Source organism: Mustela erminea, chromosome 17, assembly GCF_009829155.1.
Source record: "Mustela erminea isolate mMusErm1 chromosome 17, mMusErm1.Pri, whole genome shotgun sequence".
Lineage (NCBI taxonomy): Eukaryota > Metazoa > Chordata > Mammalia > Carnivora > Mustelidae > Mustela > Mustela erminea.
In genome coordinates this window covers 12,161,833-12,183,576 of record NC_045630.1, presented here as the reverse complement: position 1 = coordinate 12,183,576, position 21,744 = coordinate 12,161,833, and the positions used below count along the sequence as shown (strand labels likewise).

General features: G+C 45.9%; 1 protein-coding gene across 5 annotated transcripts in view; it reads right to left on the bottom strand.

Annotated features, from left to right (window-relative positions):
* TRAF5 (TNF receptor associated factor 5) overlaps nucleotides 1-21,744 on the bottom strand; it is a 44,697-nt gene that overhangs the window by 4,458 nt on the left and 18,495 nt on the right. For all 5 annotated transcript variants that reach the window (XM_032317297.1, XM_032317296.1, XM_032317299.1 and 2 more), the window contains exons 2-8: nucleotides 13,491-13,709; nucleotides 12,271-12,328; nucleotides 9,347-9,448; nucleotides 7,079-7,243; nucleotides 6,343-6,420; nucleotides 5,955-6,029; nucleotides 2,850-2,942 (exon numbers count right to left, since the gene is read on the bottom strand). In XM_032317297.1, the coding sequence (XP_032173188.1) occupies nucleotides 2,850-2,942; nucleotides 5,955-6,029; nucleotides 6,343-6,420; nucleotides 7,079-7,243; nucleotides 9,347-9,448; nucleotides 12,271-12,328; nucleotides 13,491-13,708 (789 nt within the window). In that variant the 5' untranslated portion in view covers nucleotide 13,709. The remainder of the gene's footprint in view (nucleotides 1-2,849; nucleotides 2,943-5,954; nucleotides 6,030-6,342; nucleotides 6,421-7,078; nucleotides 7,244-9,346; nucleotides 9,449-12,270; nucleotides 12,329-13,490; nucleotides 13,710-21,744) is intronic.

Here is a 21,744-nt window from a genome sequence, read left to right as displayed (position 1 = left end):
CCGTGTGATCTCTGGCCCCGGAACCTTCCAGGTCGACCCTGAGAGCTGACTTCCGCCTCCGCGGCAGACCCATCTCCCTGATGGAAAGGAAACCTCGGTGTTTACTCTCCTCACCCTTTCCTCTCCTCTGCTCTTCCTCCTGTTCCGGTAGTGCCCATTTCAGGTAATAAGTACCATGTCCTCCACCTATTCCAGACTTACAGCTTGCCATTCTGACCTCTCCCCGTGCCCTCTCCATCCCCACAGACACCGCCTTGGCTGACTGTCACCACCACCACCAGCACCGCCAGCTGCAGGAGCTTGCCTTCGCCTAAGGCAAGCTGTATGATAATGGCACTTACGATAATGGCATATGATAACTGAGCTGCTTATGATCATGGCACTCAACGGAGTTTAAATATATTGGCTCACTTAACCTTCACCACAACCCCGTTTTATGAATGAGGAGATAGGAAAGAGAGAGGGTAAGCAGCTGGTCTAAACCCATAGGGCAAGTAAGGAGCCAGGTCTTGAAAGCAGATGTCCTGGCTCTGGAGTCCCCACCCACCCACTGCCAGGCTCCCCCGCTGCACTGTCTAGGTTAGTACAGCATCCCGCGGCCCGGTCCCCTGTCCTCACACTCTCTCTCCCTCTATCCATCTTCTATGTTATGACCAGCTGTCTTACCTTTTTTTTTTTTTTTTTTGCTTTGAGATTTTATTTATTTATTTATTTGGGAGAGAGCAAGAGAGCATGAGTAGGGGGAGAGGCGGAGGGAGAGGAAAAAGCAGACGCCCCACTGAGCGGGGAGCCCAATGTGGGGCTCGATCCTAGGACCTAGAGATCATGTCCTGAGCCGAAGGCAGACGCTTAACAGACTGAGCCACCCAGGTGCCCCACAGCTAGCTTACTTTTTAAAGCCAAACAAATAATTAGGTGGCTACGTACTGGTCCTTATCTACCCCAACTATCCAAAAGTTCACATAATGCCACTTTGCTTTTATAAAAGATGAATGTTAGCACCTGCTCTCACTAACCAAAAATCAAAAAGGATTTCCACTTTTAAGAAATCGTAACTGCTTCTTTGCTTTACACCCCTTCAGCTTATGAACAGTTTCATAGGATGGCTCTGCTTTTCCATAGTGGAGGAAATCTGTATTTTCCCATTTTAAACCTCCATTATTAGCTTCCTCTTACTGACAAACATTTGGCCCTTAAATCCCTTCTGAGAACAAGGCAGAATATGAATGAATAAAAAAATAATCAAATGGGGGCGCCTGGGCTCAGTGGGTTAAGCCTCTGCCTTGGGCTCGGGTCATGATCCCAGGGTCCTGGAATCGAGCCCTGCATCCAGCTCTCTGCTCAGCAGGGAGCCTGCTTCCTCCTGTCTCTCTCTCTGCCTGCTTCTCTGCCTACTTGTGATCTCTATCTGTCAAATAAAAAAATAAAATCTTTTAAAAAAAGAATAATAATCGAATGCCTAGTATCTGCAACTTGTTAGCTCACACGGAAGGCCACTGCAATGTGGACCCAACATACCAGTCTCCAGCTCTCCCCCAGCTTACACTCAGGAGCCTCGCCATCCCAAAATCCCCGTTCCTTGAACCATCAGCCTCATGCCTCCCTGTCTTTCCTCTTCTGAAACGCCCTCTTTCCACAACATTTAGGCTGACAAATCTTCTCTTCCTTCAATGTGAAACTCCAATGTGCTCCCTTGAAGAGCCTTCCCCAACTCCCACAGAGGAAAGTGCTGCAGCCTCCGTATCCCAGACTGAGCCACAGTGTGTCCTAGGGCACAGCATCTTATCTATTTGCACTGTCGTGCAAGCTGTGTCCTCCTTCAGTCAGAATCTCTAGCAACTAACCTCAACTAACCTCATGCCTGCAACTAACCTCATACGGCAGGTGCCTATTGAACGAATGAATGATGATGGATGCATGGGGCGAGTGGTACAGAAAATATTGGGAATGGTTACCAGGCAGCGTGCCCTGTACCAAAGTCACAGTTTAACTGGTCTTCCCAATTTTCTCCAAGATCTGACCTTGAAACTCACACACCTCCTTTAATACGGAACCAGACATCAGAAAATGACTGGCAAAAGTAGAATTCAGATCCCTCTTTCCTGACACGGGCTTGAGAAGTCTGATCCTCTGAGATGTTCTAACAAAACAATTAACTTTTATAATAATTACTCAACCGAATCAGCATTTACTGAGGTCCATGATGAATATTACAGCGACTGTGGCAGGCATGTGCACACACAATTTCACTTGCTAATCCCAACTCAGTGAATAAAGAGCTCTGTGTGCACCATTGGGCTGCCCAGCTTCTCCGAGGCAGGAGTTAAGACTTACTGCAAAATATATATAACCCATAATGCCTAGAACAGATTTGTCAACTATTGTTTCAGAGTAACACTGGTCTAATTCCAAAACATCAAACACCTACTCATCACCTACCAGGTGCCAAACATTAACCACAAGGCATGCGGTTAGGCTGCAGAGAGCAAATACGGTATTTCGTGTGGAGCACTAGACTGAGAATCAGGGGACACGGGTTTGCGATTCAATGTTGCAAGTTACTTACAAGTTACAAACTTGTTACAAACACTTACAAGTTACAAACACATCAACATTTCTTTGAGCTTAGTCACTTCATCTGGTGAATGAGAGGGTTAGACCCAAACATCTCAAAGGCACCGTCCAGTTCTAGTGTTCTATACTCCTATGAGTCTGCCTGGCCACTTAGTAGAAAAACATCTACCTCCAGTTGACTTGTACTGAAACCTAGGAGGATATAAAAATACCAACAGTTACCAATCCTAACAATTGCGCTGCCTCCCTTTCCGTGTGAACCCTTGAATAGTTACCTGTTCTTCTAACTGGAAGTTCTTTTCTAAAACCAGAAGCATGTGGTCCCGTAAGGCTGAATGCTCGTGCTCCTGCAGCACCCCCCGTTTATCCTTCAGGAAGAAGAGGAAAAGAAGTCAGGCTGCTGAAAGACTCCAAAAATCAAGGTAGTGGAGGAATATTCCACTAACACAGAAGTGTGACAACTCTGTCTAAAGGTGGGTTGCAGGAAGAAATAGCCCCTCCTGGTCCCTTTTCCAGCTCTAGGATTCTAAGGTGTCTATGAGACCATTTTAAACTTACAGAAACAGAGAATTGGGCCACGGTCAAATTCTCAAAGCGGATCTCCTTCTGTGCGCTAGGAATCTAGGACTGCAGGTTACATATGGTTATCATCTCTCAACGAGTCCCCCATAAAACTGATCTCCTGGGTGCTTAGCTTCAGATCAGCGTCAAGCCCAAGTGAGTTCTGTCTCCTACAGAGCACACATTTCCATGCTGCCTTCTACCAAAGGCCAAAGGTATGCAACCTGGTATGGCAGTTTCAGTCCGCACAAATTTGTTGCCCTCAAAAATCCAAGGATATGTTTGCTAGAATAAAGGGCGACTTCTTCCCTAATCATTAAAATACTGAGTTGCAAAGTGCCTATATTACTAGTAAAAGCAAATGTTAGGTGTTCCGGGTGATCCCGTGGACCTATGTGTACATTTACCATCAATTTCTCTTCAGTTTAGGATTGGCCCCTCGTCCAGAGAAGAACAAATCTCATCCTCAGCTTTGGTACTGAGGTGAGTTCTAGAGGACAGCCCAACTGGGAGTTTAGAACTAACTGTCAGGATCTCTCTAGAGTTGGAAAGCAGTTCTGTAAATTGTGCGCTAAAAAGGTAAACCTATCCTTTTTGCAGCCAAGATAATCACAGGTTTGATATGTGAAAAGGTATGGACTCTTCACTGATTTCTTTAAAAGGCTTCTCACAAATACATTTTTTTCATATAGGTTTTTAAAATAAATGTACGCTTATGTCAAGCAATACACCAAGATATAGAATGAGAAACAAAAGTCTCCTTCTCCCCAACACCACCCCCAATTCCCTAGTCTCTCATTCACCAGAGTCAGCGACGATATGTATACACTTTCAACTCAATGAGATCATAAGCATATTCAGTTTTTAAAAATACGTACCTTATTCTTTTTATCAGATGCATTATATTCCAAAATATAAATATATAGAATTATATAGTCAGCACTTCAGTGGTGGGCTTACAGGTTTTTAGTTTTTGGTGGTTTTTTTGCCATGAAAATTTCTCTGAGTGAGGGTGTTTTTATATGTGTAATCATTGTGTACTTAGAGTATCTGTGAAAATTCCTAGTGATAGAATTATAAAGTCAATGTGTGGATTCACTTTTTTTTTTTTTAAATAAAGACATCCTTATTTACTTTTTTTTTTTTTTAAGTAATCTGTAAGCCCAACATGGGGCTTGAACTCATGACCCTGACATCAAGAGTCATATGCTCCACTGACTGAGCCAGCCACGCACCCCTCACTTTTCATAGATATGTAATCAAACTGCCCTCAAAAAGAGTTGGATATTATAAATTGTATTAATCTTTGTCAATTTGATGGTGAAAGTTGTATTTCTTGTTATAATATATACTTATTTAGGAGTGAGATGGGGTGTCTTTTTTTACATCTATTACTCAGTTGAATTTTTTCTGGGACTACTCATATATTCCTTTGCCTATTTTTCTATTAAGTTAAATAAGCTATTTACATGTAAGAATGTTTGTATATAAGGAAAATGCCCTTTTTGTCTTTTGTCAGATGTTGGAGATATTTACCTCTAGTTTGTGGTTTGCCATTTGACTTTATGGTATTTTTCAGAAATCACATTAAAGTTTCAAGTATTTGTAGTTAAGCATCAAAATTATAGTTCTGGTTTTGTGTCAGTCATCTAAGAAAGACCTTTATTTTAAGAATAAAAAAAATTTCTCACCTTTACTTCTGGTATTTTTAAGATTTAAAAAAAAACTTTTTATTTGGAGTAATTTTAGATGCACACAAAGTATAAAATAATACAGTGCATTATATCTCGTAATGTCTGAAATGCTGACCCATCTGGAATGTATTAAAGGGAGGTAGGAATCAAACTTTCTTTTCTTTTTCATTTATTTTATACAACTTACTGAAAAATATTTGTAATGGTTTTTAAGGCAATAAAATACACTTTAAAACATGATTTCAAATCACTTCTGTTTCAAAATACTTGGTGATAGACCAAGAGTACCAGAAAACCAAGATTTATAATCATCAGAAGAATGACTCCAGAAAGTCTCAAAATCTGGTCGAGACTGTGGAGTCAGAATTAGAAAAATTACCCGGATGGTTAATTTTATGTGTCAGCTTGGCTGGGCCATGGTGCCCAGTTGTTTGGTCAAAACTAATCTAGATGTTGCTGTGAAGGTATTTTGCAGATGTGATAAACATTTACAATCAGCTGACTCTAAATAAAGCAGATTTCTTCCCACAGTGCGGTAGGGCCTCATTCAACCAGCTGAAGGCCTTGAGCGCCAAGACTAAGGTTTCCTGAAGAAGCAGCATTTCTCAAGACTATCACATAGAAGGGCGCCTGGGTGGTTCAGTTGGGTTAAAGCCTCTGCTTTCGGCTCAGATCATGATTCCAGATCAGGGTCCTGGAATCGAGCCCTGCATCGGGCTCTCTGCTCAGCAGGGAGCCTGCTTCCTCCTCTCTCTCTGCCTGCCTCTCTGCCTACTTGTGATCTCTGTCAAATAAATAAATGAAATCTTAAAAAAAAAAACCAAAAACTATCACACAGAAACTCCTGCCTGCTGGTCTGCCCTGCTAATAATCCGATTCCCCAGTGCCCTCAATCACATAACCTAATTTCCTAAAATAAATTTCTATGTATGTGTCTACATGTAGATACGTTATCTCCTACAGATTCTGCTTCTCTGTTACTTCTGACTAGTATCACGGCCCGTCTTAAAGCTCCTCCATAGTGAATGTCCTTCTGCGTCCTGAAGGGGGTCAAAGAGTAAAATGAACCTGCCCAACAAATTCCACAGTTGCATGTCGAGGCAGAAACAAAAAGGCATCCCGTACCTTCACAGTACAGCCGTAGTGCTTGAAGGGACAGTCTTGCTCAGCTTCAGGACACACAGCGAGGTGCTCATCCACCTGTGAAAGGGACAGCCTCGTGCCACCAAAACTCATCCCCAGTTCTCCGGGTGCCTGAGAGAGCCCCACGGCGGCTTGGGAGGGAGGGAGGGAACAGAACGGGGAAGCCACGCTGAGGCCGGGCGGAGGGAGAGCTACGATAAAAACAGAGAAGAACTCTCCGGAAAAAGGGAAGGGGACACAGAGACGCGGTTATCGTGGGTGTTCTCTACACCGTGGGCCTCAGCCTGTGGGATTTGATCAAACACACACCACAGCGGTTACTAAGATGTTATCTTACATAGAATCTACTAAGAGAATCATTTACGGTTACCTCAGTTCTTGGAAAAATCTGCAAACACTTGTTGGGACAAGATACTGGGTACTCGGGACACAGGTTTTCCTCATGATACTGAAAGAGAGAAAGGGTGATGGAACAGAGCCAGTCCTTGCTTCCAGGGTTCCTTTCTATGGCCTCAGAGTGTTTATGCTGTGTCTCTGGGAATGTATGTTATGTGGCTTACCCTCCCTAGGAAGGTAGAGCCTAGTTCCAGAAAGGACTAAAGATGGCTGCTTCCTTCCCGGGAATTCAATTCAGTTTTCCAGTTATTCCAAAAGAAGGTCAGAGGGCACAGGCCTTCCGGAGGGCAGACTATGGGAGTCATCAGTATGGCTCCTTTGGTACATATAAAAGGTACCTCATGCCTTCTTCCTCTGCCTACATCCTGCCACTCCAGTCAGATCATAGTGGCCTGAGGACACAGTATCGTCACCTCCTTGTGACCCAGCACCCAGCATCGCTCCTTGCACACTTACACTCAGCAGGTGCTCAAACAATGCTTCTGCCAATGATAAAGGGTCCTACCAACAAGAAGGTGTTTTGTTTCTTACAGAACTCTCAGATAATTCTTTAGATCTATTTCTGTACAAAAACAAATTCAGTAACATCCTGATTCGCTGTGACCGCTCAGGTAGAATTTAGTCCCATAAAGATGATTCGTCTTTCTTCCTTCCTTTCTTTCTTTCTTTCTTTCTTTCTTTCTTTCTTTCTTTCTTTCTTTCTTTTTTACCTGCAGATTGATTACTACCACATCTTTTTTGCAATAAAGGCACTTTTCCTCTCGAAAATGGCAACGTGCGCTCAAATGTTCTTTCAGATCTTTCCGAAGGACTTGCTCCTGACAGTTCTCATTAGAACACTGCACGGCTTGAAACAGGCACTGCTGGAGGTGGTCCTGCAACAGAAAAGACAGGCCAGTGGGCCCCACTGATGGCGGCAGCGGGACGGGGAGCCCGCTGGACACCTGGAGAGGGAGGAGGACTCTGGGGCCAGCTGGGCAGACGGCGGCCAAGCCAGCCTTGTGTGACAGGCGTTGGGAGGACAGGGAAGATGGCTGGAGAAGGAAGCATGTGGAGTCTAGTGTAGACTATCCGTTAGCTCAGATTCTCAGATTAATTCCCGAATATTCTCCTTAGGCTTGCTGAGTGATCTACCCGTTCTGCAAGGACATACTTAATTTCTTTCTGCACCGCCGGCACCAAGTACTAATCTCTGCACAGCAGATGGCAAACGCCAGGACGGAGGGGGAAGAGGGAAGAAGAGCACGGCGTGTCCTAAGTGCAGAAAGGAAGGGAAAGGACCACAGACAGGAAAGGCAGCTGTTCTAGAAGGGCCAAGAAAAGCAGACGGAAGACATACAGGATCATAGGCCCACGAGAAGCTGGGAATGGTCAGGCTGTGTTCAGAAAATAGGTTTCACCAGAGTATGAGACAATGACACGGACACTGCTCATTCTAATACTCTCCTGGTACAGACTTTTAAAAGGAAGACGTATACTTTCATAAAACCTGTGGACCTTTGCAAGTTATTGTGATGCTAAAAAGTCATCAAAAGCAGGGGGACAGAGGGAAGAGCTGAGTTGGGTGGTGGATACAGCGACCGTACAGCCCGCAACTCTAAACATTTTACTAACTGGCTCTTGACAGAAGAGTTTGAGGACCCCTTTCCTGAAGGCGAGAAAAAGCAACCAGTTTTTCTGCAGGAGGGAAATAAATATTACAGCTACTCTCCTTTGCCTCTAGTAATAAGAAACAAAGAGGGACTACTGAAATCCCTATCTCTCCAAAATTCGCCGCTGCCACCCTTCCAACCCGCTGACACAGTCAACACTCATCACAATTCCGCTACCGGGAGAACCTACACCTCACCGTGCAAGCAGGGGTGCAGGCTGGGGGCAGAAACGAGCGGAAGCACAGGAGAAAACAGGTAAAAAGAAACGAGCCACTGTTCCCTCGAAGCGGGTGATCGGGCTACAAAAGCTGATGGCTGGATGGTCCATTTGAGCCTCGTTTCCTGCTCAGGCTTCGTGACCACAAAGTTGGAAAAGAGGTCCTGCTCTAGGGCGTGGCTATCAAAACATGAGAAAGTTCTAGAAAGTTCAGTGAACTTCCAGAAAAATCCTGGGGTTAACAGGGAAAGCATCTACACATTTAGAAGCTCGGTGCCTAGGGGGTTTGGAGGCAAGGTGGAGAAAAGACTGAATCACCTGAAATGTGTTCCAAAAATGTGTGGGTGGGAGAGGAAATTTTCAGCTGCCTCCAAGCCATTCTCTGGAAGCTAGAGATGCCTGGTTCTTCTCCCTGCACAGTGTGATCAAACTCGATATGGGCCTGCCATGGCAGAGCCCTGTTGCCCCATTTCCAGTTTGGCATTTACCAAGCTTCCCGCTTCCCCAGCTGGATGGAAGAACCAGGTAGGGCAGCTTCGTGTGAAAGTTTAACACCCCCTTGCTCCCCCCACGCCTCGTGTGTTTGTAGCTTATACCAACACTTCACCTTTAAACCACATCCTAGCTCTGATCTGGTCTGCGTGACATGCCTCAGATCACAGACTCTCAGGCCACGGCCCACGGCTACTGGGAACCACCCACCCACCACCTGCCAGTACTTTCCGGCAGGGACCCTTGCAGTCATGTCTTTCTGCAGACTGCTGTGGCTCCCACCTGAGGACCCCAAATTCTTCACAGTTCCCCACAAATGACATGTCCTTGGGCCCTGCATGTCCCGCATCTTGTCTTTGGATCAATGACCCCTAACCCACAATTTAGGTCTAGCGCCGACAGTGTGCCCTCCATGCATTCCAAATGAAATGGACCTCTTCACGCGCACCTGAGCCCTTGGTGGGCTGGACTGCAGCCAAATGTATTACCCGTCGGGCAATAAAGGAACCTAATGAATCCCATACCATGCTTAGCCCAGGAGCTGTCACATAAAGGTGTTCAACATACCACTGGAAAAAATGACAAAGGCAAATTTATTGGTCATGAGTAATACCGACCTGGTAGCGTCCCAGAATAATCTTGGCATTACATCCAGGAGCATTTTTGCAGTACACATATAAATTGAGGACTTCCCTTTTGCAGCAATTGTCTTTGAACACCTAAGAAGGAAACATAATAGGTCTCATATACTCCAAAGCTTCAGAGCAATGTGAATGAAACTATTATTAATTCAGTCTTCAAATACATCTCAACAGTCAGGTAGAAACTTCCAGACAATGGTTGGAATGGAAATATCAGATTCGGCACCATCAAAGAAGAGGCTTTCTCAGATACATATTTCCAACAGGCCACTAAACACGCAAGTCAGGAAATTCAACGCTCCGTGCAGTAGGTTGCAGGAGAATCTCATGGTGCACTTGACTTTGTATGCTCAAAGGTCAGAAGGTGGGCTGTGGAGGAGGGCGACGCTTTCAGTAGCTTCCTGTCATAGTGTAAAAGTCTGTATTAGTCATCAGGTAGTGTCACTGAGGCTGTACTGATTTTGCTATTCCAGTGCACACCAGGAGTTAGCAAACATTCCAAGTTCTCCGTAAAGGGTCAGATAGTAAGTATTTTCAGCTTTGCAGGCCACGATACAACCTTTTCTTTTGCAACTATTCAGCTCAACTGTAGGCAATATTGAAATGGATATCCATGGCTGTGTTCCAATAAGCCATTATTTTTTTTTAAGATTTTATTTATTTATTTTACAGAGAGAGATCACAAGTAGGCAGAGAGGCAGACAGAGAAAGAGGGGGAAACAGGTTCCCCGCTGAGCAGAGAGCCCAATGCGGGGCTCGATCTGAGGACCCTGAGACCATGACCTGAGCCAAAAGCAGAGGGTTAACCCACTGAGCCACCCAGGTGCCCCTCCAATAAGCCATTATTAATGGACACTGAAATGTAAATTTCATGTAATTTTCATGTATCACCATTATTCTTCTCTTGATTTTTAAAATAAGTTTTTTGTTTTGAAATAGCTCAAAGGCTTAAGAGAAGTTGCAAACATAGTGCAGAGTTCCTGTGTACGCTTCTTTGGATTTTTTTCAATGATTTATAGAGAAACCATTCTTGGCTCACAGGCCATATGAAAACAGGTAGCAGGCTGGATTTGTCCCAGCAGATCTCATGTTGTAATACGCCAACCATGCCAACTCCTGATCTAGTGGGTGAGGCACACACAAACACAGCACTGTCCTCTGCTAGGCATTTGCAAAATACAACATAAGAGCATAGAGAAGGAGGGATGCCTAGGTGGCTCAGTCAGTTATGTGTCTGCCTTCAGCTCAAGTCATGATCCCAGGGTCCTGGGATGGAGTCCCCCATCAGGGTCCCTGCTCAGCAGGGAGCCTCCTTCTCCCTCTACCAGTCCTCCTGATTGTATTCTCTCTCTCTCTCTGACAAATAAATAATCTAAAAAAAAAAAAAAAAAGAACATAGAGAAAGAGCATGTATAATAGATCAGATGTTCAGGGAGCTTTCTGGAGGGGGTGATGCTTGAACGTCTTCCAACAGAACTGTAAAGGAAGAAAATTGAGCTTAAATGGAAGTTTTAAGGGAGGGGCGCTTGGGTGGCTCAGTGGGTTAAGCACCCAACTCTTCATTTCAGCTCAGGTCATGATCTCAGGGTTGTGAGACTGAGTCCCAGGTGGGGCTCTGCACTAAGCCTGGCGCCTGCTTAAGATCCTCCCTCTCTCCCTCTGCCCCTCCACCCCTAAAAAAAAGGAAGTTTTAAGGGGGAAAATCTTCAGGTTAGGAAACAGTTCCTTAAATGCACCACTAAAAGAACAAGCAACCAAAACAAACAAAAGCCAAGTAAGACCTCATCAAAGTGAAAAGCTTTCATGCTTCAAAGGACACCACCAAGAGAGTGAAAAGACGAACCACAGAATGGGAGAAAAATATTTGCAAATCATGTATCTGTTAAGAGCCTTGTATCTATATATAAAGGACGCTTAGAACTCATCAATAAGAGACCAATAATCCACTTAAAAATGGGCAAAGATGGGGCACCTGGGTGGCTCAGTGGGTTAAGCCTCTGCCTTCAGCCCAGGTTCTGATCTCGGGGTCCTGGGATTGAGCCCCGCATTGGGCTCTCTGCTCAGCAGGGAGCCTGCTTTCCCCTCTCTCTGCCTGCCTCTCTGCCTACTTGTGATCTGTCTGTCAAATAAATAAATAAAATCTTTTTAAAAATGGGCAAAGAAATTGAGTAAGCATTTCTACCAAAAGATACATAAATGGACAAACACCTGAAAAGATGTTCCATATCATTAATCATCAGAGAAATGAAAATCAAAACAGGTATCCCCTAGAAAGACTATCATCAAAAAGACGGACAGTAACAACTTTTGGCAAGGATCTAGAGATGTTAAAACTCTCACAACCTACTGGATAGGATGTAAAATGGTGCAGCTCCTTTGAAAACAGTCTGACAGTTCCTCAGAATGTTACACATAGAGTGACCATTCGACCCTAAAAAGAACCACCACATGACCCAGTAATTCCACCCCTGGGTGTATACCCAAGAAACATGTACCCTTTAAAGGTAAATTTTATGGCCTGTGAATTATATCCTAATAAAGTTATTGTTAGAGATAATAATAAAGGAAGGAAGTTTTAGAGATTGATCAGAGGAGAAAGTGAATTCCAAGAAACAGGATGGATGTTTCGTTTCTCCAAGCAACTCAGTACACCTGGAGCTGGTGTAGGAAGGGGGTAAGGAGAGAGCAGAGGAGAATTTGGGTTGTGGGGGGGCAATAAAGCTCTGAAACAGTGGCAGGAGTGAGGCTTGACCTGACCACACAGCAGAGGAACGTGCACTCTAAGAAAGGGCCCCTCCCTCCCCGCCTCTACTGCTCCAACCTCTATGTCCAGTTCAACCCAGGACACTGGCTTCTCCATCACCCAGTCAACTGCTAGACCAAAGCGGGGATTTTCTTACCTCCTGAGATCTGATAACCTCCTTATCTACAGGACAGAGTGGGACTGCATTTAATTCTCTGGAGAGAAAAATAAAAATAGAGCCAAATTAAGAGTTGACCTCAACAGCTCTTCCAAGAGCAGCCCCAGCACTCCAGCCATGCTTGACCCCTTTGAGCAACCCCTGTGCAGGCCAGGCCTCATCTTCCCACCATTCCGCTCCCTACCCCAGGAAAGGTTGTATCTCTCTCCCATCTGTCCATTGTATCTTCAGCACCTCCCCAATCTGCTGAAAAATTCCATTCATTCCCCACAATGCCGGTCAAAGAGTAAGTCCCCCAGACAGAGTTCAATGTCCTCTGCCAGTGCTTCTCACCCTGTACCTTCACTAGACGGGAACATTCTAGGGGGCAGAGACGGGGTCCTGGTCACCCTGGACCTCCAGCTCTTCCTCTCTGTGCCGTAGAGCTTAGTTTAGTAAGGAGCCTGGAACACACAAGTGCTGAATGGACAGCCCCATGAGGGGACAAGAATGGGCTGTGATAATCCCCTTCCCAAGCCTGGCAGAAGACAGCTTACTTACTTAGAGCCCTAAATAAGCCCCCAGAGCCTGCTTCCACATCTCTCTTGGTCTCCTCCTTCAGAATGGCAGGACCCAGGTTTTACAGCTGCACCGAAGCAGACAGTGTGCCCACTGAGGCACACTTTCTGGATGGGACACCACCTCTTCCCTTAGACAAGGAAAAGTCAGAGCCACCACCAGGAAGATGCCTGTGAAATGCGGGCCCTTCCCAGCACAGACTGTGCCTTCAGGTCTGCCCTCTCATGCAAACAGGTGTGGTCTACATTTTAAGAAAAGGTGACTGTCAGGAGCCCCAAGTCATGTACAGAATTCTTGAGTCATTATGTTGTACACCTGAAACTAACAGAACCCTGTATGTTCATGACCCTTGATTTCCTTTTTAAAAAGGGGGGGAAAGGTGACTATTAATAAATGAATGGCAAAAAAACAAACAAACCCCCCCCCCCCCCAAAAAACCAAAAACCAAAACATGATTCCTCAGGCTTTCAGAGAAGGGCTCAGGGAGAGCCCCTCGTTGTGTTCACGGTTCTGTGGTCAACCACAGCAATTCCCAAAGCTACCATTCCAGTCCAGTGGCTGCGCTGGACACTGGGGTCCTAGGAACGCCCCTCCCCCACCCGACTGCTTGAGCCCAGAGCGGCAGGTCCCCCCACGCTCACCTCAGGGACAGGATGCAGTGTTGACAGAAGCGGTGCCCACAGCCTGTCTGGTGGGGGTTGTGCAGCACGGAGTGGCAGAAGGCACATTTGTAGCGTTCTTCTAATTGCTCCACAAACCAGTACTCTGTGTTGGGCTCAAAGTCCAAGGAAATGGAGTTGCCGGAATTTTGGCGGATGAAACCACAGGGGACACCTCCTTGCTCCTCAGAGTAAGCCATTCTGCGGGGAGGGGGCGAGAAGGAAAACCGAGTGTGTAGACATCAAAACTACTGTTTCCTACTTACTGCACATCACCCCCGTGGGCGTTCTGTTGACTTCGTAACAAACAGTAACAACCTCCGGCCGCTGGGGGGCTCCCGCACAGGGGAGATGTCTTTGGGGTGCTCAGGCAGGAGGCTGGACCAGACTTCTAATGAGATTTTATGAGACTTCAGACCTTTGCCCATCAGCCTCTTACAGGATGCTGTTATGTGATTTTCCTCCACTCAGTTGAGAGAATGGAAACAAAGATTTTGCTAGTATTTTTTCGGAAGAACCTTGTATACCAGTACCTTTCCTGCAATCTATATCGCCACCGCCAAGACACATCATTTCTCATGTGAACTAAACAAGCCCATTAATTGCTTTCCCCTCCCATCCATTCTCCATACTATAGCCAGGGCAACATTTGCAAAATGCAAAATGCAACTGTGATTGAAGGTTACCTCCTCTCATTGTTCAGGGGCTTCCCAGGCTCTTAGGGGAAAGTCCACAATGCTAAGAGAGCTATAAGACTGCATCCTTTCTACCCAGAAGCATCCTGGACCTCTCCTACCCTTGCTTTCTGCACTTGAGCCATACAGGCTTTCTTTTCATTCTTCTAATAAAGCAAGCCGTCTCCTGCCACAGGGCCTTTGCATAAGCTATAGGCTCTACCTAGAATGCTTCCCCTGTCCCCTTCCAGTCTTCTTCGCTTCACATTCATGATTCAGATTTCAAGTGTCATAACCTCAGGTAAGCTTTCTCTTCTCCACTCCGCTTCCTCCACCCTCGTGGAGCAGCAGAACACCCACTCATGTCTAGAAAGCATGTGTGGCCTCCAGGGAGTGGCTGAGGGATGATGGTAGGTGGGTGGGGGGGGGACGGTTAATTTTTGAACATGAATATAGTACCTATTCAAAAATAAACAAATGTACAAAAACAGAAACTAAAATCCACTGTTGTATCTATCATGGAACCAGGTTCTAAAATTCAGAGGAACATTTGATTTTAAATTAGACATGCATTTGTGTGAGTATTTGATTTATATCTGTGCTCTTCCATGACACAGAGAACACCCCTGGTATTACTCATGGTCGTGTCTCCAGCCCTCAGCCCTGAGCTGGGTATGGAGAACGAATCAACTGTTTGTGGAATTCATGTGACCGAATGGACTCTGACAAATCCGCAATAGGACAGTTCTAACCAGTGTTGCCCAGTAATGTGGTGACCCTTTAACTTTTTATAAGGAAGGACTTCCCCGTCTTTGAAATCTGATGAAAAGTCTGGACCTTATTCCCATAAAACAGCACGGACACCTGATCTCTGGACCTCTGCAGACCCTCTGAACCCACCGGTTTCCCCAGTTAACCACAGGCCTGCCTTCCCAGTAGGAATGCTGTTACTTTGGGCCCGGGGCCAGGAGCGGTGCTTTCACAGAGTCCGGCATGTGGCTAAAGGCTGGGAGCCATCGAGGGTGGTCCTTGGGAGTGACATCCTTTCACGTGGTTAGGGAGCAGGAAGGCTTGGCCTTCAGGCTTGCTTGCTTTGGCTTGCTCTCGGGATCCCTCAAGAATCTCCTGCAGCTCATGAGGTCAGCTGGGCCTGAGAGCAGCTGCGTGTCCGACAGTGCAGGCGGGAATGGGGGTCATCCAGCCCCGGGCCTGGCTCGAGTCAGCTGCCAGCCCCGCCCAGTGCCGGAGTGGTCTGAGCCTGGGCTGTGGCCTCAAGACTGGAGCAGAGAAAGCAACTGGCCTCTTAGATCAGCAAATAAAGATTTCTCTCTGGAGAAGATCCACAGAAGAGGGGATTTTTTTTTTTTTTTTTAAATCCTGGGGTTTGAGACCAAAGCCCCACCTTTTCCTCTCTGCATGTTTCCTGCAGAACTTCAAGGGGGGCAGAGAACCAAGATGTGATTGTTCCCCTTTTAACCTGCTTTACTCTTAGAGTTAACAAGTCTTAACTGTGAAGATGAAGAGGCCCGGGACTGGATTCAGGTGCACAACCCTAATGTCCCAGACTCCCCTTTCTCCAGAGAAATGAAAACACCAATTCCAAACCTCCCTCATCTGCCCGGCGTTCTCTGGTCCCAAGGGAAGACAACAATTCATGTCCCACACCCCTCTAGGATTCTCTCTGAGACCAGGCTCTTGTCTCTGTCACACAGCATCTAAATTTGGACGCTCAGAGATGTGCTCTAACACAACAGTCTTGCTCAGCTCCTAAAACGGGGCAGTAAGACGGACAAGACTCAGTCCGCTTCCCCCCCGGCCCACTGCATTCTATCCTCTTTCCTAACAGAGGAATTCAATACACTCATCTGTGTGCCCCTCTTTCTCTACAACAGCCGATCTCAAACTGTTTGGTCTCAGGACCCTCCCTCCCACTCTTTAGACTCTTGAAACTGAGGACCCAAAGACCCAGAACAGCCAACACAATACTGAAGGAGGAGAACAAAATTGGAGGATTGACACAGCCCTACTTCAAGACTTCCTACGAAGCAATAATAATCAAAATAGTGTAGTAGTGGTGAAAGAAGAGACAGACAGATAAATAGAACAGAAGAGAGAACCCCAAAATAGACCCACATAAATATAGACGACTACCTCTGACAAAGAACCAAAGGCAATACAATGGACAAAGACAGTTTTTTTTCAGAAATGGTGCCAGAACAACTGGACATCCACATGCTAAAAAAAAAAAAAAAAAAGGTGAATCTAGACGTAGACTTTCCACCTTTCACAAAAACTAACTCAAAATGAATCACAGACCTAAATGTAAAATGCAAAGTTATTAAACTCCCAGAAGACAACACGGGAGAACATCTAGATGACCTGGGGTACGGCCATGACTTTTTAGAGACAATATCAAAGGCACAAACCATGAAAGAAAGAATTTGTAAAGTGGACTTCATTAAAATTAAAAATTTCTGCTCTGCCTAAGACACCGTCAAGAGAATGGGAAGACAAGGCACAGACTGGGGGGAAATATTTTCGAGACACATCTGATAAAGGACTGTTATCCAAAATATACTTCACCAGAGAAGACAGGCAGGGGCACGTCAGCATATGAAAAGGTGATCCACATCAAATGTTGTTTTATTCACCTACTAGGACGGCCCAATCCCCACCGCTGATGATTCCAAATATTGGTGAGGATGTGGAGGGACAGGAAACTCACTCACAGCGGGTGGGAATGCAACACTTGGGAAGACAGCCTGGCAGTTTCTTTCTTTCTTAATTATTTATTTATTTATTTGACAGAGACAGAGAGATCACAAGTAGGCAGAGAGGGGGAAGCAGGCTCCCCGCCGAGCAGAGAGCCCGATGCGGGGCTCGATCCCAGGACCCTGAGACCACGACCTGAGCCGAAGGCAGAGGCTTAACCCACTGAGCCACCCAGGCACCCCTAGCAGTTTCTTACGAAACATGTCTTACCATGCAGGAATCCCTCCTTGGTATTTACCCACGGGACATGGAAACCAATGTCCCCATAAGACCCTGCACATGGATGTTTACAGGAGCTTTTCATAACTGACAAAACTTCGAAGCAAATGAGATGTCCAACAGTAGGTGAATGGATACGCTGGTACATCCTGACAACGCAGTATTCCTCAGCGCTACTAAGAAATGAGCTATCAAGCTGTGAAAAGATGTGGAGGAATCTTAAGTATATATTGCTTAGTGAAAGAAGCCAATCTGAAGAGCCTATGTAATGTACACTTCCAACTATAGAACATTCTAGAAAAGGCAAAATAATGGAGGCAGTGAAATGATGGGAGGTTGCCAGGAGTTAGGATGGAGTAGGGGGAGATGAATACGAGGTGCACAGAGGATCTGAGGGCACTGAAAATACTCAGTACGATATTGCAGCGGTAGAGACATGTCATCATGTATTTGTCCTAAAACAACATCTTATCTGCCTAAAGACAGATCCTGCAAAGGGAATCCAATTACTATAAACCACCTCTCCAGGAGTCTCATCAACAGGGAAGAGCAGCTCATCACAGGAGAAGAAACTAGAAGGTGATACTCAGACAAACTTGGTCATAAGCGATCACACCTCCCCCCAGTCTTCTAAGGGCCCATTTATCTCTCCTAAAAATTATTTGCTGTCCCCCAAAAGGCCTACTTCCCCTCCCCTTTCCCTCTTAGGATGGTATTCAAGCCTGAATTCCAAGCCACCTGAGGGAGCTACTCGTCTTTTCCGTGGGTATCTCCCACGAATACACGAGTTATCTGTGTTGTTAAACTTCCGGTTGTCTTTCTCTTGCTAATCTGTCTGTGATCACAGAGGTCTCAGCTAAGAACTCAGAAGAGTAGAGGTGAAATTGGTTTTCCTCCCCTACCCAATGTAGGTTCATCAGCTGTGACAAATGTACCTCTCTGTTGGGGATCGTTGATGGTGGGGGAGGCTGTGCATGTGTGGGGGTGGGGGGTCTGTGGGAAATCTCTGTACTTCCTGCTCGATTTTGCTGTGAGTCTAACACCACTCGAAAAAATAAAGTCTAAAAAAATAAATAAATAAACAAAACTGAGGACCCCTGAGTTGTTTATGTGGGTTATAGCTATTGGCATTTACCAATTTGAGATGAACACTGAGGAGTTTAAGGGTGCCTGGGTGGTGCAGTTGGTTAAATGTCTGACTCTTGGTTTTGGTTTAGGTCATGATCTCAAGATTGTGGGATCGAGTCCCATGTCAGGCTCTGCGCTCAGCCCAGAGTCGACCCGGGATTCCCTCTCCCCTTGCTTCTCCCACTCATGCTCCCTCTCTCTCTCTCTCTCAAATAAATAAATAAATCTTTTTTTAAAACTGAGGAGTTTAAAAAATACATTTCTTTTTTAATTTATTTGAAGATAATAATGAGCCAACTATAGCATTTTTATGAAAAATAGCCATTTTCCAAAAGAAAACAATGAGTGAGAAGAGTGTCACTGTTTTACAGTTTTGCACCTCTGTTTGGGCTTAACAGAAGACAGCCAGGTTCTCATATGTGAGACTCCTGCGTTCAGGTGTCACAGTATCACACTTCAGGTAGCTTTTGGAAAGCACCACTGTAAGCTCAGGAAAAGAGAGTAAAAATGGCAAATGATAGCTTAGTAGTAGCAGGAAAATAGTCTTGCCCATACACCCCCTGAAAGGGCTTCAGGGAGGCTAATATGTACAATTTGCCAATTTCTGTGCCTGAACATACCTGAACTAAGAAAGAGCCCATCAGCTGCTCTCCTGGTAAGACATTCTCCAGCACCCCCAGGGCTCGAGAAGCCCACTTTGGGAACCACAGTCCTATCAGTCTGCTGGGCGGGCCCGGGCCTTGTCAGTCTTTGTGCTGATGGCGCCCAGCACGCGTGTGACCTCATGGTCTCCTGACTCCTGCTGCATGGCCTGCAGAGGCCTGGGGACCCCATGCCCCATCCTCCCTCTTCCCACCTTTGTGTCTAGCTCAGCTGGAGGCGGCACACCGGAGTCATCTACGACCCTGTTCATGCTCTCCTCTGTGGTCTTGCCCAGTATTTGTTTTGAAGAAATTGAGTTTTTATTTCATTAGGTGGTGGTGTTGTTGTTTTAAGAATTTATTTACTTATTTGACAGAGCGAGATCACAAGTAGGCAGAGAGGTGGGCAGAGAGAGGGAGAGGAGGAAGCAGGCTCCCTGCTTAGACCCCAATATCATGACCTGAGCCGAAGGCAGAGGCTTAAGCCACTGAGCCACCCAGGCACCCTAGGTGTTTTGTTTTTGTTTTTTTTTTTAATAAGCACTTAAGTTCTGCTACATAATATACACTTTTGATGTTTCAGGACAGTGTTCTTATATATAAATGAACATGATCTCTCCCTGGGCAGGGTCTGTCTCCTCTCTCTGAAGCTTCTTTGGGCCCATGCCCGGCCCCCCAAAATGTAATCGATTCAATATGCTCATGGACATGGGAGAGTCCCAATAATACGACCATAAAGGCCGCTGTTTTCTTGTCTACAAACATATTTCTCTAATTAATTGAACATTTCCAGCTAGGACTCTGTCATTCCTAGGCAGCTATTTAGTGGAAATAAATAAGAGCTCCATTTTATTAAAATCTCTTCCCTTTGGGTATAATAGCTTATGTAACAGGAAGAGTAAAAAGAGTTCTGTTCTTGCAAATAAGAAAAGAAAGTCACGGAAATTGCTAGCAGAGCCTGCATATCTCCGTATCTACCAGTGCCCACTGCAGTGAATGGTGCATTCACTGCCATTGATGTCGCCCACAATGTGGTCCTCCTGCTGAAAAGTTATTGACTTATACCTGAAACAAGGGAAAATCACACACAATATGCTCCCCAAGGACTCTCATTGAGTTTCTTATAAACACCATTTTTTTAGCTTCATAAATTGCTGCCACTTTTTGTTGAGAATTTTCTAGGAATTCCAAAGGAAAGCTGTGGATGTCAGGATTTAAGTTCTTTACTCACAAGGTTCTGCTGATTCACTTTTGGGGAACACACAACGAACAGTCTAACATTCTGAGGCAACAAGAGTTTAGGTTTCAGTTACCGTCTAGCAGATTGCAGTCTTCAGTTTAAAAAAGAAAGGTACATCCTTGTCTGTCTGTCTGCCCTACTTCCATAGGATCCCAAACATCTTGTTTAGATTAATGAAGGTTTGGAAAACTGCGGAATGTTTTTATAAATCATTTTATACTTTGTGGGGGTTTTTGGGAAAGATTTATTTCTTTGAGAGAGAGCAAGAGTGAGCGCAGGATTGGGGGTGGGGGGTGGGCAGGGGGAGAGAGAGAATCTCAGGCAGACTCCCTGCCCAGCACAGAGCCCGATCCTACAATCCTGAGATTATGACCTGAGCCGAAAACCAAGAGTTAGAAGCTCAACTGACTAAGCCACCCAGGCACCCCAATTATTTTATACTTTATAAGACATAAGCCCAGGAACTAGGCCTTTCAAGATCTGATTCTTGGGAGCTGCTGGTTACTACAGGTGAAATTTCAGAGTGGAAATGTCTCAAGGCCAGAGACCTGGGCTCCATCCCTGCTCTGCCGTTCACCAGCTACGCAACCTTGAACATGACACCCCCCACACCTCCGTCATAGATTCAGCATGACAGGTCGTGGACTGGGTCCCAAGAGTGCAAAGATCTGTGATATATTACATCTGCCGTGGAGGGTGTCCAGGGCAAGGAGAGGCAAACAGACACAAGAATGACGCGTTACACTGTCCTGGTGGCAAGGACCACACACAAAAAACCTGTCCGAGCCCAGGTGATGGGTAGCTAGTGCTTTCTGAGGTGTCTGTGTTGATCTCACAGAGAAGAAAACATCTCAGCTGCTCATGAAGAAGGTATCCCTTCTTCTTTCTAGATGAAGGAGATACAAGAATTTCGAAGAGGATATCCTAAAAATTCTGGAGTGGTTAATAATTAACTGTGGCTCAAGTGGAATGAAGGGAACACGCCAGCCATTTGCCTATTTGTTCTCAGATCCACTCTCGGCTCTCCGGCCTGGGTCTGCATCATGGAGGTGGGGTGACGTGGACCCCCACAAACTCTGTTTCCTGGGCTCCCTGGCTGCTGGCTAGGTTCAGCCAACAAGAAACACTATCGAGGGAGGGAGGATGGGAGAAAGGGAGAAGCCAGAGTATCTCCCTCCCATCCCTTGGTGTTGGGCAGCATCTCCACAGTGACTGGGTCTCCTCCGTGGCCCCTGGCTCTGTGGACTAGCTCCCGCCAGGCCAGCCAGGGGTGGTCCTCAGCACCTAAGCTCTAGAGGGTACAGACAGCCTCCCGCCAGGACTCATCTCTGAGTTACCTCACCCTGAATCTTCTGTTCGGCTTCCGAGCTTTGCCATCACCTGCGTAAGCTGATTCCTGTATAACTGAATTCCTGTCAGAAACCACTAAAACGGGGACGCCTGGGTGGCTCAGTTGGTTGGACGACTGCCTTCGGCTCAGGTCATGATCCCGGAGTCCCGGGATCGAGTCCCGCATCAGGCTCCCAGCTCCATGGGGAGTCTGCTTCGCTCTCTGACCTTCT